This window comes from Salvelinus fontinalis, chromosome 21 (genome assembly GCF_029448725.1).
Source record: "Salvelinus fontinalis isolate EN_2023a chromosome 21, ASM2944872v1, whole genome shotgun sequence".
NCBI classification, from domain to species: Eukaryota; Metazoa; Chordata; class Actinopteri; order Salmoniformes; family Salmonidae; genus Salvelinus; species Salvelinus fontinalis.
Window position 1 is genome coordinate 23,394,577 of NC_074685.1, and position 13,594 is coordinate 23,408,170.

Consider the following 13,594-nt stretch of genomic DNA (forward strand, 5'->3'; position numbering starts at 1 on the left):
CGGCGGCTTTCTAGCCACCGCCGATCCACTTTTCATTTTCCATTTGTTCTGTCTTTGTATTACACACCTGGCTTCACTCAACCAATGACTTGTTTATTATTTAACCCTCTGTTCCCCATGTTGTGTTTGTGAGTGATTGTTTATTGTAATTCGGTCTGTCTTTAAGTGCTCGTGATGTTACTTTGTATATTTGTCTTTTTGAGTAAAGTACGTTGATCACTCATATCTGCTGTCCTGCTCCTGACTCTACACCAGCTACACACAGGACCCTTACACCTTTGGCTGCGATTACAGACCCGATTCGTCTTGGGTATGATGCTACAAGCTTTGCACACCTGTATTTGGGGAATTTCTCCCATTCTTCTTTGCAGATCCTCTCAAGCTCTGTCAGGTTGGATGGGGAGCGTCACTGCACAGCTATTTTCAGGTCTCTCCAGAGATGTTCGGATAGGGTCAAGTCCTGGCTCTGGCTGGGCCTCTGGCTGTGTGCTTAGTCATTGTCCTGTTGGAAGGTGAACCTTCGCCCCAGTCTGAGGTCCTGAGTGCTCTGTACTTTGCTCCATTCATATTTCCCTTGATCCTGACTAGTCTTCCAGTCCATGCCACTGAAAAACATCCCCACAGCATGATGCTGCCACCACCATGCTTCACCATAGGGATGGTACCAGGTTTCCTCCAGACTTGACTCTTGGCATTCAAGCCAAAGAGTTCAATCTTGGTTTCATTAGACCAGAGAATCTTGTTCCTCATGGTCTGAGTCCTTTAGGTGTCTTGTAGGTGCCTTGTAGGTGCCTATGTAGCTTTTACGGCCTGTCATGTGCCTCCGGTCAACCTACCATAAAGGCCTGATTTGTGGAGTACTTCAGAGATGGTTGTCCTTCTGGAAGGTTCTCCCATCTCCACAGAGGAACTCTGGAGCTCTGTCAGAGTGACCATTGGGTTCTGTGCCTCGACACAAACCTGTCATCTCGGAGCTCTACGGACAATTCCTTCGACCTCATGGCTTGGTTTATGCTCTGACATGCCTTTCCAAATCATGTCCAATTAATTGAATTGACAACAGGTGGACTCAAGGATGATCAATGGTAACAGGATGCTCCTGAGCTCAATTTCAAGTCTCATAGAAAAAGGTCTGAATACTTATGTAAATAAGGTATGTGTTTTTTATTTGTAATACATTTGCAAACATTTCTAAAAACCTGCATTTGCTTTGCCATTATGGGGTAGATTGATGAGGAAAAAAAATATTTAATCCATTATAGAATAAGGTTGTAACGTAACAAAACGTGGAAAAAGGTAAGGGGTCTGAAAACTTTTCGAATGCAAGTGAAAATGAATGAAAATGAAAATGAAAACAACAAATATCAAATAGGAGGCAGAATTTATTTTTCTCTTTCACAAAGCTATTTCACTGGCAGAGTCCATTTTAAAAAGTATGCCTTTTGTTTGAAGAGCCTGTGTTTTAATACCACCAACTGATTGTTTTGTTTGTAATATGGCCTGTTTTGACATTGTTCGCATAGTTTGTCCGATCTTGTTATTCATCAAGAGAAATGTGTGGTATATTGGTATTCCCCAAGAACCTCACAAAGACAAGGGGCCAGAGTCTGTCCGAAGTTCGCTGTAGACTCTCTGCCCAGCAAAACAACGGCACATATAACAATCACATTGTTTAAATTATGTGGTCACATCACTAGGCCAGTAAATGGAGGGGGGCAGGGTGTATTTATCAGGCAATTAGTAGAGTTTAGTTTAGGATCCCGGACGCAGCTTGCCAGCCTGTTGCTGTTTTTGGTTGTTTAAGTGGTTGGCATCGAAGACAGGTACTTTTCTCCACAGCCTAATCACAGTCCTATTATGTATAGTGAAAGGAGATTAGCACAGAAACTTTCTCTAGCCTTTGTGTTTTTTTTAATGCGAAGACAACCACAAAAGGTATTTTGTCTGCTTTCTTCCCCTGCAGTGCTGTTAACACTACAGTCAGACATGCAAGGCCTGTTGATCAGACTCCTATCCAAAATGTCCAATCAAAAGCGCTAGTAGGTGCTGGATAAACGGGCCTGTCACCCACAGCGCAGTGCAGCGGGGGGCTGAGTGGAGTCTGAGGTGGCAGGCTTCACCACTGGCATCGATAAGGATTAACTGGGAGAACAAAGCCAGCGCCGTGGTCTGCCTGCCACGAGAATGTCAAAACAGAGGGTAACATACTGGCAACATATACCAAACCCCCTACACACCCGCTCTCTCTTGCTCTCTCTGTCCATTCATCTCTCACACTCTATCTGTTTTGCCTCTCTCTGATTCCCTTTGTCTTTTCCACCCGTTCTATCTCTCGCTCCACTCAGAAGCTGGATGTTTGTAGTGCATGGTTTTGTCCCGGTGCCATCGTTTTGAAAGCTCAACAAAAAACATATTTGTTTGAATTACCAATACCACCATAAAGTAATGGTTGTCCTCTAATTTAATGAGACAGGAGGGGGTAGAGAGAAAGAGAGTAAGAGAGAGAGGGATAGAGAAAGAAGAGAGGAGACAGAAAAAGAAAGATGTAAGGGGTAAGAGAGAATGAGAGAGGTAGAGAGAGAGAGATATATCTACCTCACTTGCTTTGGCAATGTTAATCTATGTTTCCCATGCCAATAAAGCCCCTTGAATTGAATTGCATTGAATTGAGAGAGAGAGGGGGAGGGAGTGGGGAAGAGAGAAAGAAAGAGAGAGCAATTATGGCAGTATTTCTGGCATACTAGGCAGAGAAGAAGCCAGGCAGCCTAGGGATTCCTGGTTGATGACATCAGACGTTGGTCCGAGATCAATTGAGCCGGTCCACAAATCAATCAATTGCACCGGGAGAAAATAATTCAAAACTCATTTATGACTTCGATTTAGTTTCTCAGGTCAGGTCTGTAAGAAAGGACTTACCGCGCTTACACTGTAATATCCTTTCTCTACAACGTCTTTTATCAATTACAGGTTAGCTTTACATACTGACTGCTGGCACCTGCACATATCACTGGAGGTTTGAGCAGAAATATGATCATACTACTGTAGCAGTGGCTGCATTTTCTATCTATATCTAAACTAAAGCTCAGAGTCTACACATGTTGTGATTGGGTGATTTTAAGTGACTAACATGAAAGCACCCAAGACATGCCTGGGAACAAGGGGAAATTGTAAAGATGTAATTTGCACTAATAAATAAGCCGTGTTTTGGTGTTTTATCTCTCTAAGTCCTGCCATAAAACAGATTGCTCATTCTGGTTTTCAGTACAAGCATATTGTTTGGACTTGACATGAGATACTACACTTAATAAAGCCCCCATGTTAATAAAAACAAAGAAAGAACACATCGTACTTGTTGGGTAGACCAGATTGTCTTTTCACAGACTAATGACGAGTTACTTGTGTGGTCTTCAAGTTTTCACATCTTATATCAGATTATTAGCATGATGAAAGACAGACACTTACAATTTAGTCTTAGTTGTTGCAAGTTTTGCTGTTTTTTTGTTTGTTGTGTTCACCATTTCTTTGTCTTTGCAATTTTGGCAGCTCCTGGTTATACCAATACAACTATATCACAACTATTTTGTTTATATTACCAATTGGACACCAACACATAGCTCATTATGGTAGGATTGGCTGTGTGTTGGAAATACACTACATAGCCAAAAGTATGTGGACAACTTCTCAGCAAACATCTCATTCCAAAATCATGGGCATTAATATGGAGTTGGACCCATCTTTGCTGCTATAACAGCCTCCACTCTTCTGGGAAAGCTTTCCACTAGATGTTGGAAAATTGCAAAAGAGCATTAATGAGGTTGGGCACTGATGTTGGCCGATTAGGCCTGGTTCGGAGTTGGCGTTCCAATTTATCCCAAAGGTGTTCGATGGGGTTGAGGTCAGGGCTCTGTGCAGGAGAATCAAGTTTTTCCACACCAATCTCAACAAACCATTTCTGTATGGACCTAGCTTTGTGCTGAAACAGGAAATAGCCTTCACCAAACTGTTGCCACAAAGTTGGAAGCACAGAATCGTCTAGAATGTTGTATGCTGTAGCATTAAGATTTCCCTTCACTGGAACTAAGGGGCCTTGCCTGAACCATGAAAAACAGCCCCTTATTCCTTCTCCACCAAACTTTACAGTTGGCACTATCCATTCGGGCAGGTAGCGTTCTCCTGGCATCCGCAAAACCCAGATTTGTCCGTCGGACTGCCAGATGGTGAAGCGTGATTCATCAATCCAGAGAATGCATTTCCACTGCTTGTGTTGACGTTGCTTCCAGAGGCCGTTTGGAACACGGTAGTGAGTGTTGCAACCGAGAACAGATGATTTTTACATGCTTCAGCACTCGGCGGTCCCGTTCTGTGAGATGTTTTCTCTGCTACCGCACGGCAAGCGGTACCAGAGCGCCAAGTCTAGGACCAAAAGCCTCCTCAACAGCTTCTACCCCCAAGCCATTAGACTGCTGAACAATTCATAAAAATCATCACCGGACAATTTACATTGACACCCCCCCTCTTGTACACTTCTGCTACTCGCTGTTTGTTTGTTACCTATGCATAGTCACTTCGCTCCCACCTACATGTACAGATTACCTCAACTAGCCTGTACCCCCGCACACTGACTCGGTATCGGTGCTCCCTGTATATAGCCTCATTATTGTTATTCTTATTGTGTTACTTTTTATTATTTATTTTTATTTTAGCCTACTTGGTAAATATGTTCTTCTTCTTGAACTGCACTGTTGGTTAAGGGCTTGTAAGTAAGCATTTCACGGTAAAGTCTGCACTTGTTGTGTTAGGCGCATGTGGCAATAAAGTTGATTTGATTTGTGTGGCCTACCACTTCGCGGCTGAGCTGTTGTTGCTCCTAGACTTTTCCACTTCACAACACTTCACAATCAAACACTTCACAACAGAACTTACAGTTGAACGGGGCGGCTCTAGCAGGGCAGAAATTTTACCAACTGACTTGTTGGAAAGGTGGGATCCTATGACGGTGTCACATTAAAAGTCACTGAGCTCATGGGACATTCTACTGCCAATGTTTGTCTATGGAGATTGCATGATTCTGTGCTCGATTTTGTACACCTGTCAGCAACAGGTGTGTCTGAAATAGCCGAATTAACAAATTTGAATGGCTGTCCACATACTTTTGGCCATGTTGTGTATCATGCAGGTTCTTTGTTTAAAGAAAGAAAGCTTTCACTAGTCGTTCAAAAAGCCTTCGTCCGTCGTACTCTGCCACAGGTTGTTATAGCGCCCGCGTGGAAGACATATTTGTTGTTCTTCTGAGGGATAGTTGGCAGCGTGTTTTAGAGTGGAGCTGGATCCTGAGTATACAGTAGAAAGACTACACCTCATAAGTCTCCAGCCGGGTTGGGTCACATCAGGTTTATCATGTTATGCTGTGTCATTTTCTGTGATTTACACTTGCCTCTAAAGACTTCTATTTTAGGGCTCTGAACTGCTGCTCTGGCCTGAGAGTACCATCCAAAACACTGGGAAGCAGGTGCTGAACCTTGCCCTCTTTACTGCAGTAAAGGAAGAGAAGTAAAAGAACCAACCAATGGATCCAGGCCCTCTCCTTCGCTAGCGTACTGGAGCCTTTATTTTATTGAACCTTTGTTCAACCCAATGACTTTCGTTGAGATATAAATCTATTTTTCAAGAGAGACCTGGACAAAGACAGCAGCATCAACACAACCGTTTCAGACAAACAGACATCAACATAAAAAGCACATGATATATCAATCAATATATAAAGCAGCACTTCAGTAAAGAACATATACACAACACAAGTCAGAAAACAATACTTCAAAAGACAGTTATGCAGGTTGAATAGGTCATATGAAACAGATATTATGACCGGTATCACTGTGAATGGTTTCTGTTTGGGAGGGTGATGGTAGAAACATTGAGGGTAACTTTTACCATGGCTTGAAATTGTACCAATTATACCTAGAGATGATAATGTAAGAGGATATGATGCCATGAAGGGCAAATATGATGTGAAATGCTAGACTTACCGGTATTGCTGAATCGCCAGATCGACTTTTACTACGTTCACTTAAAGCAACAGCTTTTAAGGATATGGTGAAGGTATAAAGTTATCACCCATGATAGAGGTGCTAGGGATTTACTTTCTGCCATATTGCCTGTTTGTCCTGTTATTTGTCTCGGTTCTGTGTCAGCACGTCTGGGGTGAGGGAGCTATTTAGGGGGAGGTAGATATGAACGCAAAATTGTTATATAGTTTAGTGCTTGCAATAACTACTAAGTACTGGTATGTAGAGCTTCATGATACCACATGTATAACATAGGTCATCAACCATAAATCATAAACTCATTATTTTACTAATTCTGAACTTAATCCAGTCCATTCGGCTACAGTCAAATTGTAACAATCCAATACTAATTTGGACCTATTTTAGGATGTAGTGTCATGTGAAAAAGTGAGATGTATCATGTCCATATGGTCACACTGTAACAAGAAAGGCTGCTTCCGGACTACTCCTCAGACTCTGTCTGTTGGCAACATTTCCAAGGGAAAGGATTGACATGTTCCTTACAGCCCTGCATGTATGACAGTGGACTCCCCAACTGAACATCTCACTCAATACAGTGGAGAGGGAGAGAGAGAGAGAGACAGAGAGAGAGAATGAGAGACAGAGACAGAGAGAGACAGAGAGAGAGAGACAGAGAAAGAGAGAGACAGAGAGAGAGAGAGAGCTAAGCCAAGTTATGCCAGAGCCTGAAAAGAAACATTAAGGCCTGACAACCTTGGAGTACATCAAATGTAAACCAAACCCCGGCGGCCGGAAACCTTATCTAGCCCGTCGATTAGGAGAAGCCCAGTTGGCCGCACCGAGGTGTGCCCACAGACGTAGTGCCGACGTAAATGCGGCTCTTATCTGGGAGTAACGAAACTGGAGGGGGTGCCTTGACACAGATAACATAGCTACAGAGTGGTACTCTCCCTATCTCTTTTGCTGTCTCTCTCTCGCTCTCTCCGTACATTCAGCACGGGGGAAGCAGGAGCTTCCAAGTACATTCTCTCTCCCTCTCTCTCTCGGTTGGCTTGACCTCCAAGTTGCGCAAGCCAGATGGCGGGAAAGAAGAAAAGTTGCAACCGGTTGCAAGGTAATCTCCTACTACCTGAAGCTCGAATAAATCAACCCTCTCAATATACCCTCACTATCACGCTGTTATGATTTCTACTGTTGGCTTCTGGGTAGCGCTGCCCCCAGCAGTACTCCCCGATTCCCTTGTTTAACATAAGCACCAACGATCTATCTGTATCGTGCACAGCTGCAGGGGCCCGCTTCCCAAAACAAACAAGTGGAAAACAGTGAGCCAGAGCCACAAACATAAAACACCACACAACAGTTGGGAGCGCTCAGAGGAGAGGAACACGGTGTGATGATTGGAGTGTCCCCTCTTAAATTTCATCTGGGGCCTGTTTGGTTTCGGAGCATGCCTCGCCCATCTAACTTGATTTGATTTGAAAAAAATATCAAAAAAAGAACTTGATTTCTAGATCGGGAGACAAGAGGAAGAGGGCTCAGGGAAGTGATACCCAAGTAGAACAAAGTGCTTCTATCAAATGCACATCACAGCGACGGCCCTTGGGAAGGCGTGCCGCAGACCCTGAGCCCTCTGAAGATTAATGTATTTTCGCTCTGAGATCTCCTCCGAACAGCACAACGTAAACGTCTCCAACTGTGATGATGTATGGATTAATAAAGGCACACTAAGCGAACAACGGGCCTGCCGGGGCCACAGACACACAGAACCATTATAGTGTCTGTTGGCAGCAGGGCAGCTTATGGAACATTCACACAAGTATCTCCATGTGGACTCAGCTGGTTTCATTTAATTTCTCCACTTTCCCACTAATAGGCTTTTCTTTTTACTCCATCTTGATACTCACACAAGACAAGGATTCAACTAAGTGAATCTTCTTTGCAAAATGAAACACCTGCAAAGTTGACTAACAGCTGTATACTCTAGTGTTCTCTGACAACCCTAATACAAGATGTATGGTTGACTATACCCTTCACACATGCTGAGGGACTCAGGGCTGTACTTATGTCTGGCCATAAATGAAGGAGTGCTTCAACTGCTGAACATATTAGCATGTATCAGTGGGTTGGGACGTGTGCATGCAACTAACTGACCTGCCACAGTGTGTGTGTCCTCCATGCATGTCCTCCCTGCTGCTCAATGTGTTATGGTTCTCAGTCTTTATGACTAATTGGATTAAGAGGGGTGGTCTGTAGCAAACAGTTGTCTGTTTGCTAACCGCCCCAGACTGTAATCACCAGACAGACCGACTGGTCAATGGCTCCAGTCTCCTCCAGTCTCTGTGTGACACAAACAGCACGTTGGTTGTGATGCTAGTTTTTCACCATGACCACCTTTTCCTCCATTGAAAAGGGCCTCATGACAAACGGAACAATAACGGAAACAATAACACCAGCATCCACCACTTCCACCCTGGTGAGACCAAAATATGTGCCGCCCCCCTAATTTGAGCCAGCTGTGTTCTGACTGGGGGGAATTAAAACATGGCCATAAACAAGTCCCATTGCCAATGGGAGTACAGACACTCAGGGAAAATATGTGGTGCTGGCTGGTGATATCACCCACATATTATGTGTTAAGTCATTCCTCTTTAGGAGAGACGCAAAAATGACAACAATGCCATTGGTTAAGAAGGAGGTTTTTTATGGTAATGGGAAATAGTATACTCATAAAAGTCAGAAAGTCAGAAAATGATGAAGTCAATCGAGTTCGAACAATACCACAGGTGAGAAGGGTTGAATGTAGCGACAACTCAATGGACTTCTGTCGTGCAACATTTACCACAGAGTTAGCAGAAGTGAACAACAGAACAAAAACATCCGTCTTTTTTTCCTATTCTATCCTTCATTTCTACCTTGTTGTTTAGCCTACTTTAGATTCCTTGGAATGGTGCAAAGCAATAGTAAATCTGGGCCCGTATTAATGACGCATCTCAGAGTAGGAGTGCTGATCTAGGATCAGTTCTGCCTTTTAGATCATAATGAAAAAGATTACATGGACATAGGGGACCTAGATCAGCACTCTGAGAGGCTTTATGAATACGGGCTCAGGTCCAAAGTGCTTTAGGTTGGGGGATCTTACTTGTAGAGGCTGTCGGGCTCCAGGCACTTGAAGACCAGCGAGTAGAGCACAGAGTGAGGATGGTCTCCGTTCCTTCGACCCGCCACCACACAGGACGAACCAAGACCTGACAGCAGGTCGTCCACCAGACTTAACAACTCACCTAGAGGAGATGGAGGGAGGGAGGGGGAGAGAGAGAGAGAGAGAGAGAGAGAGAGAGAGAGAGAGAGAGAGAGAGAGAGAGAGAGAGAGAGAGAGAGAGAGAGAGAGAGAGAGAGAGAGAGAGAGAGAGAGATAGAGAGAGAAAAAAAAAATATATTAACAGTATGTAAATTGTGCAGTGTGTGAAGAGATTTAGAATGTGAGAAAGTGAGTGAATAGATGTATGGAGAGGAAGAGGAAGAGAAAGAGACAGTTGCAAGGTTAATACACTTACTGTATGTTGACCTGATTGGAAGCCATTTTCTGCGCCTCTTAAATAAAGTGCCAAATATGCAACACGTGTGTTGTTTTGTCTTAACATACATTCTCTATTGTTCTTCAGTGAGACGTTTTACAAAACAAACAAAAGCCAAGCTTGCCTTGGGTTACATGGTGTAGTTTCATCAGAAAATAGACACAAGTGCAAAGAAAAATCATGAATTCTGTTTTTAAGAGGGATATTCTTTCCAACATCGATCCTGCCACTTGACATTTAATTGTGTTCCAAGTCATTCTGAGTTTCACATCGGCTCAGCCCAGAGGGAAAGATTTCTGCAGCACAAACCTTGAGGCAAAATGAAATCAGACTTGTTCTGGCGGCCAGCCCTACATGGTACATTATAGAACCGTAAGAAAACAGGACTTTGTTCCTTTATGGTCACATGATACTGTTCAATGATATCTCACTGAACACCTCTGTGTCTCACAAACACCAGTTCACAAGTTGTGAAGTATCTTTCATGTCAGCTTACAGGAAAATAATGACACACTTGTTCATTCAGACATGCACCAAACCGTTTCCAGCGCTCAGAGGGGTGGTGGAAAAAAGCGAGAGCTGTCAAAACAGTTTAAAAGCAACAAAAAAAAAGGTGGGATTTCAAAGACGTAAAGGGGAGCTTCAGCTTATGTCATGTGGGCCAACTTATAAACACAGGGAATATGTCTGGAGGGCGGGGCACAGGGGAGTGGTAAGGAGAGGAGGTAAGAAGTGAACGAATGAATGATTTGACATGTTCCCAGAAAGGGGCCTGTGTTTAAGAGGTTTCCCAAACACATTCCTACACTTGGGGTCTCCCTGTGCCAGGTTTACAACGTTTTCTTTTTCTAAACATGCAATGCAAACTGGACCTAGGTCTGTATTTATTCACGGGAGAAGAGCCAGAGTCTATGTACAGATTAGGTTGTTCTCTGTTGGACCCAAATCAACATTTGAGAAAGATGCTGAAATTACTGGAATTTTCTTGGAATTTTGTTGATCCTCCACTGATATAATTTATTATTTACTTGAATGTTTATGTTACACTTGTGTAAATTCTCTCTCTTGGATTAATTCCAAAAGTTGTAAAGTGTATATATGAGCAGTCTTTGTACATTCATTGTAAATTAAGTCCAATTACAGCATTTATTGTGGAGACCACCAACACACTCAGTAAACAATACATTTATGGTGGAGACCACCAGCACATTCAGTAACCAATACATTTATGTTGGAGACCACCAGCACACTCAGTAAACAATAAATTTATGCTGAAGACCACCAACATATTCATTAAACAATACATTTATGGTGGAGACCACCAGCACACTCAGTAAACAATACATTTATGGTGGAGACCACCAACGCACTCAGTAAACAATACATTTATGGTGGAGACCACCAACACATTCAGTAAACAATATATTTATGCTGGAGACCACCAGCACACTCAGTAAACAATACATTTATGCTGGAGACCACCAGCACATTCAGTAAACAATACATTTATGCTGGAGACCACCAGCACACTCAGTAAACAATACATTTATGGTGGAGACCACCAACACATTCAGTAAACAATATATTTATGCTGGAGACCACCAGCACACTCAGTAAACAATACATTTATGGTGGAGACCACCAACACATTCAGTAAACAATACATTTATGGTGGAGACCACCAACACACTCAGTAAAACAAAACATTTATGGTGGAGACCACCAACACATTCAGTAAACAATACATTTATGCTGGAGACCACCAGCACACTCAGTAAACAATACATTTATGGTGGAGACCACCAACACATTCAGTAAACAATACATTTATGCTGAAGACCACCAGCACACTCAGTAAACAATACATTTATGGTGGAGACCACCAACACACTCAGTAAACAATACATTTATGGTGGAGACCACCAGCACACTCAATAAACAATACATTTATGGTGGAGACCACCAGCACACTCAGTAAACAATACATTTATGGTGGAGACCACCAGCACATTCAGTAAACAATACATTTATGGTGGAGACCACCAGCACATTCAGTAAACAATACATTTATGGTGGAGACCACCAGCACATTCAGTAAACAGTACATTTATGGTGGAGACCACCAGCACACTCAGTAAACAATACATTTATGCTGAAGACCACCAGCACATTCAGTAAACAATACATTTATGCTGGAGACCACCAGCACACTTAGTAAACAATACATTTATGGTGGAGACCACCAGCACACTCAGTAAACAATACATTTATGGTGGAGACCACCAGCACATTCAGTAAACAATACATTTATGGTGGAGACCACCAGCACATTCAGTAAACAATACATTTATGGTGGAGACCACCAGCACACTCAGTAAACAATACATTTATGGTGGAGACCACCAGCACATTCAGTAAACAATACATTTATGGTGGAGACCACCAGCACATTCAGTAAACAATACATTTATGGTGGAGACCACCAGCACACTCAGTAAACAATACATTTATGGTGGAGACCACCAGCACATTCAGTAAACAATACATTTATGGTGGAGACCACCAGCACATTCAGTAAACAATACATTTATGGTGGAGACCACCAGCACATTCAGTAAACAGTACATTTATGGTGGAGACCACCAGCACACTCAGTAAACAATACATTTATGCTGAAGACCACCAGCACATTCAGTAAACAATACATTTATGCTGGAGACCACCAGCACACTTAGTAAACAATACATTTATGGTGGAGACCACCAGCACACTCGGTAAACAATACATTTATGGTGGAGACCACCAGCACATTCAGTAAACAATAAATTTATGCTGGAGACCACCAGCACACTCAGTAAACAATACATTTATGGTGGAGACCACCAGCACACTCGGAAAACAATACATTTATGGTGGAGACCACCAGCACATTCAGTAAACAATAAATTTATGCTGGAGACCACCAGTACACTCAGTAAACAATACATTTATGCTGGAGACCACCAGCACACTTGGTAAACAATACATTTATGGTGGAGACCACATGCACACTCAGTAAACAATACATTTATGCTGGAGACCACCAGCACACTCAGTAAACAGTACATTTATGGTGGAGACCACCAGCACATTCAGTAAACAATAGATTTATGGTGGAGACCACTAGCACACTCAGTAAACAATACATTATGGTGGAGACCACCAGCACATTCAGTAAACAATACATTTATGGTGGAGACCACCAGCACACTCAGTAAACAATACATGTATGGTGGAGCCCACCAGCACACGCAGTAAACAATACATTTATGGTGGACACCAACAGCACATTCAGTAAACAATACATTTATGGTGGAGACCACCAGCACACTCAGTAAACAATACATTTATGGTGGAGACCACCAGCACACTCAGTAAACAATACATTTATGCTGGAGACCACCAGCAGACTCAGTAAACAATACATTTATGGTGGAGACCACCAGCACACTCAGTAAACAATACATTTATGGTGGAGACCACCAGCACACTAGGTAAACAATACATTTATGGTGGAGACCACCAGCACATTCAGTAAACAATACATTTATGGTGGAGACCACCAGCGCACTCAGTAAACAATACATTTATGGTGGAGACCACCAGCACATTCAGTAAACAATACATTTATGCTGGAGACCACCAGCACACTAGGTGAACAATAAATGCATGGTGGAGACCACCAGCACACTCAGTAACCAACACATTTATGGTGTAGACCACCAGCACACTCAGTAAACAATACATTTATGGTGGAGACCCCCAGTACACTCAGTAAACAATACATTTATGGTGGAGACCACCAGCACACTCAGTAAACAATACGTTTATGGTGGAGACAACCAGCACACTCGGTAAACAATACATTTATGGTGGAGACCACCAGCACACTCAGTAACCAATACATTTATGGTGTAGACCACCAGCACACTCAGTAAACAATACATTTATGGT

The 13,594-nt window shown here is 42.8% G+C and overlaps 1 protein-coding gene across 2 annotated transcripts in view; it reads right to left on the reverse strand.

Annotated features, from left to right (window-relative positions):
* Positions 1 to 13,594, reverse strand: part of LOC129818467 (astrotactin-2-like) — a 433,204-nt gene that overhangs the window by 21,174 nt on the left and 398,436 nt on the right. For both annotated transcript variants that reach the window (XM_055874386.1, XM_055874387.1), the window contains one exon: positions 9,166 to 9,307. In XM_055874386.1, the coding sequence (XP_055730361.1) occupies positions 9,166 to 9,307 (142 nt within the window). The remainder of the gene's footprint in view (positions 1 to 9,165; positions 9,308 to 13,594) is intronic.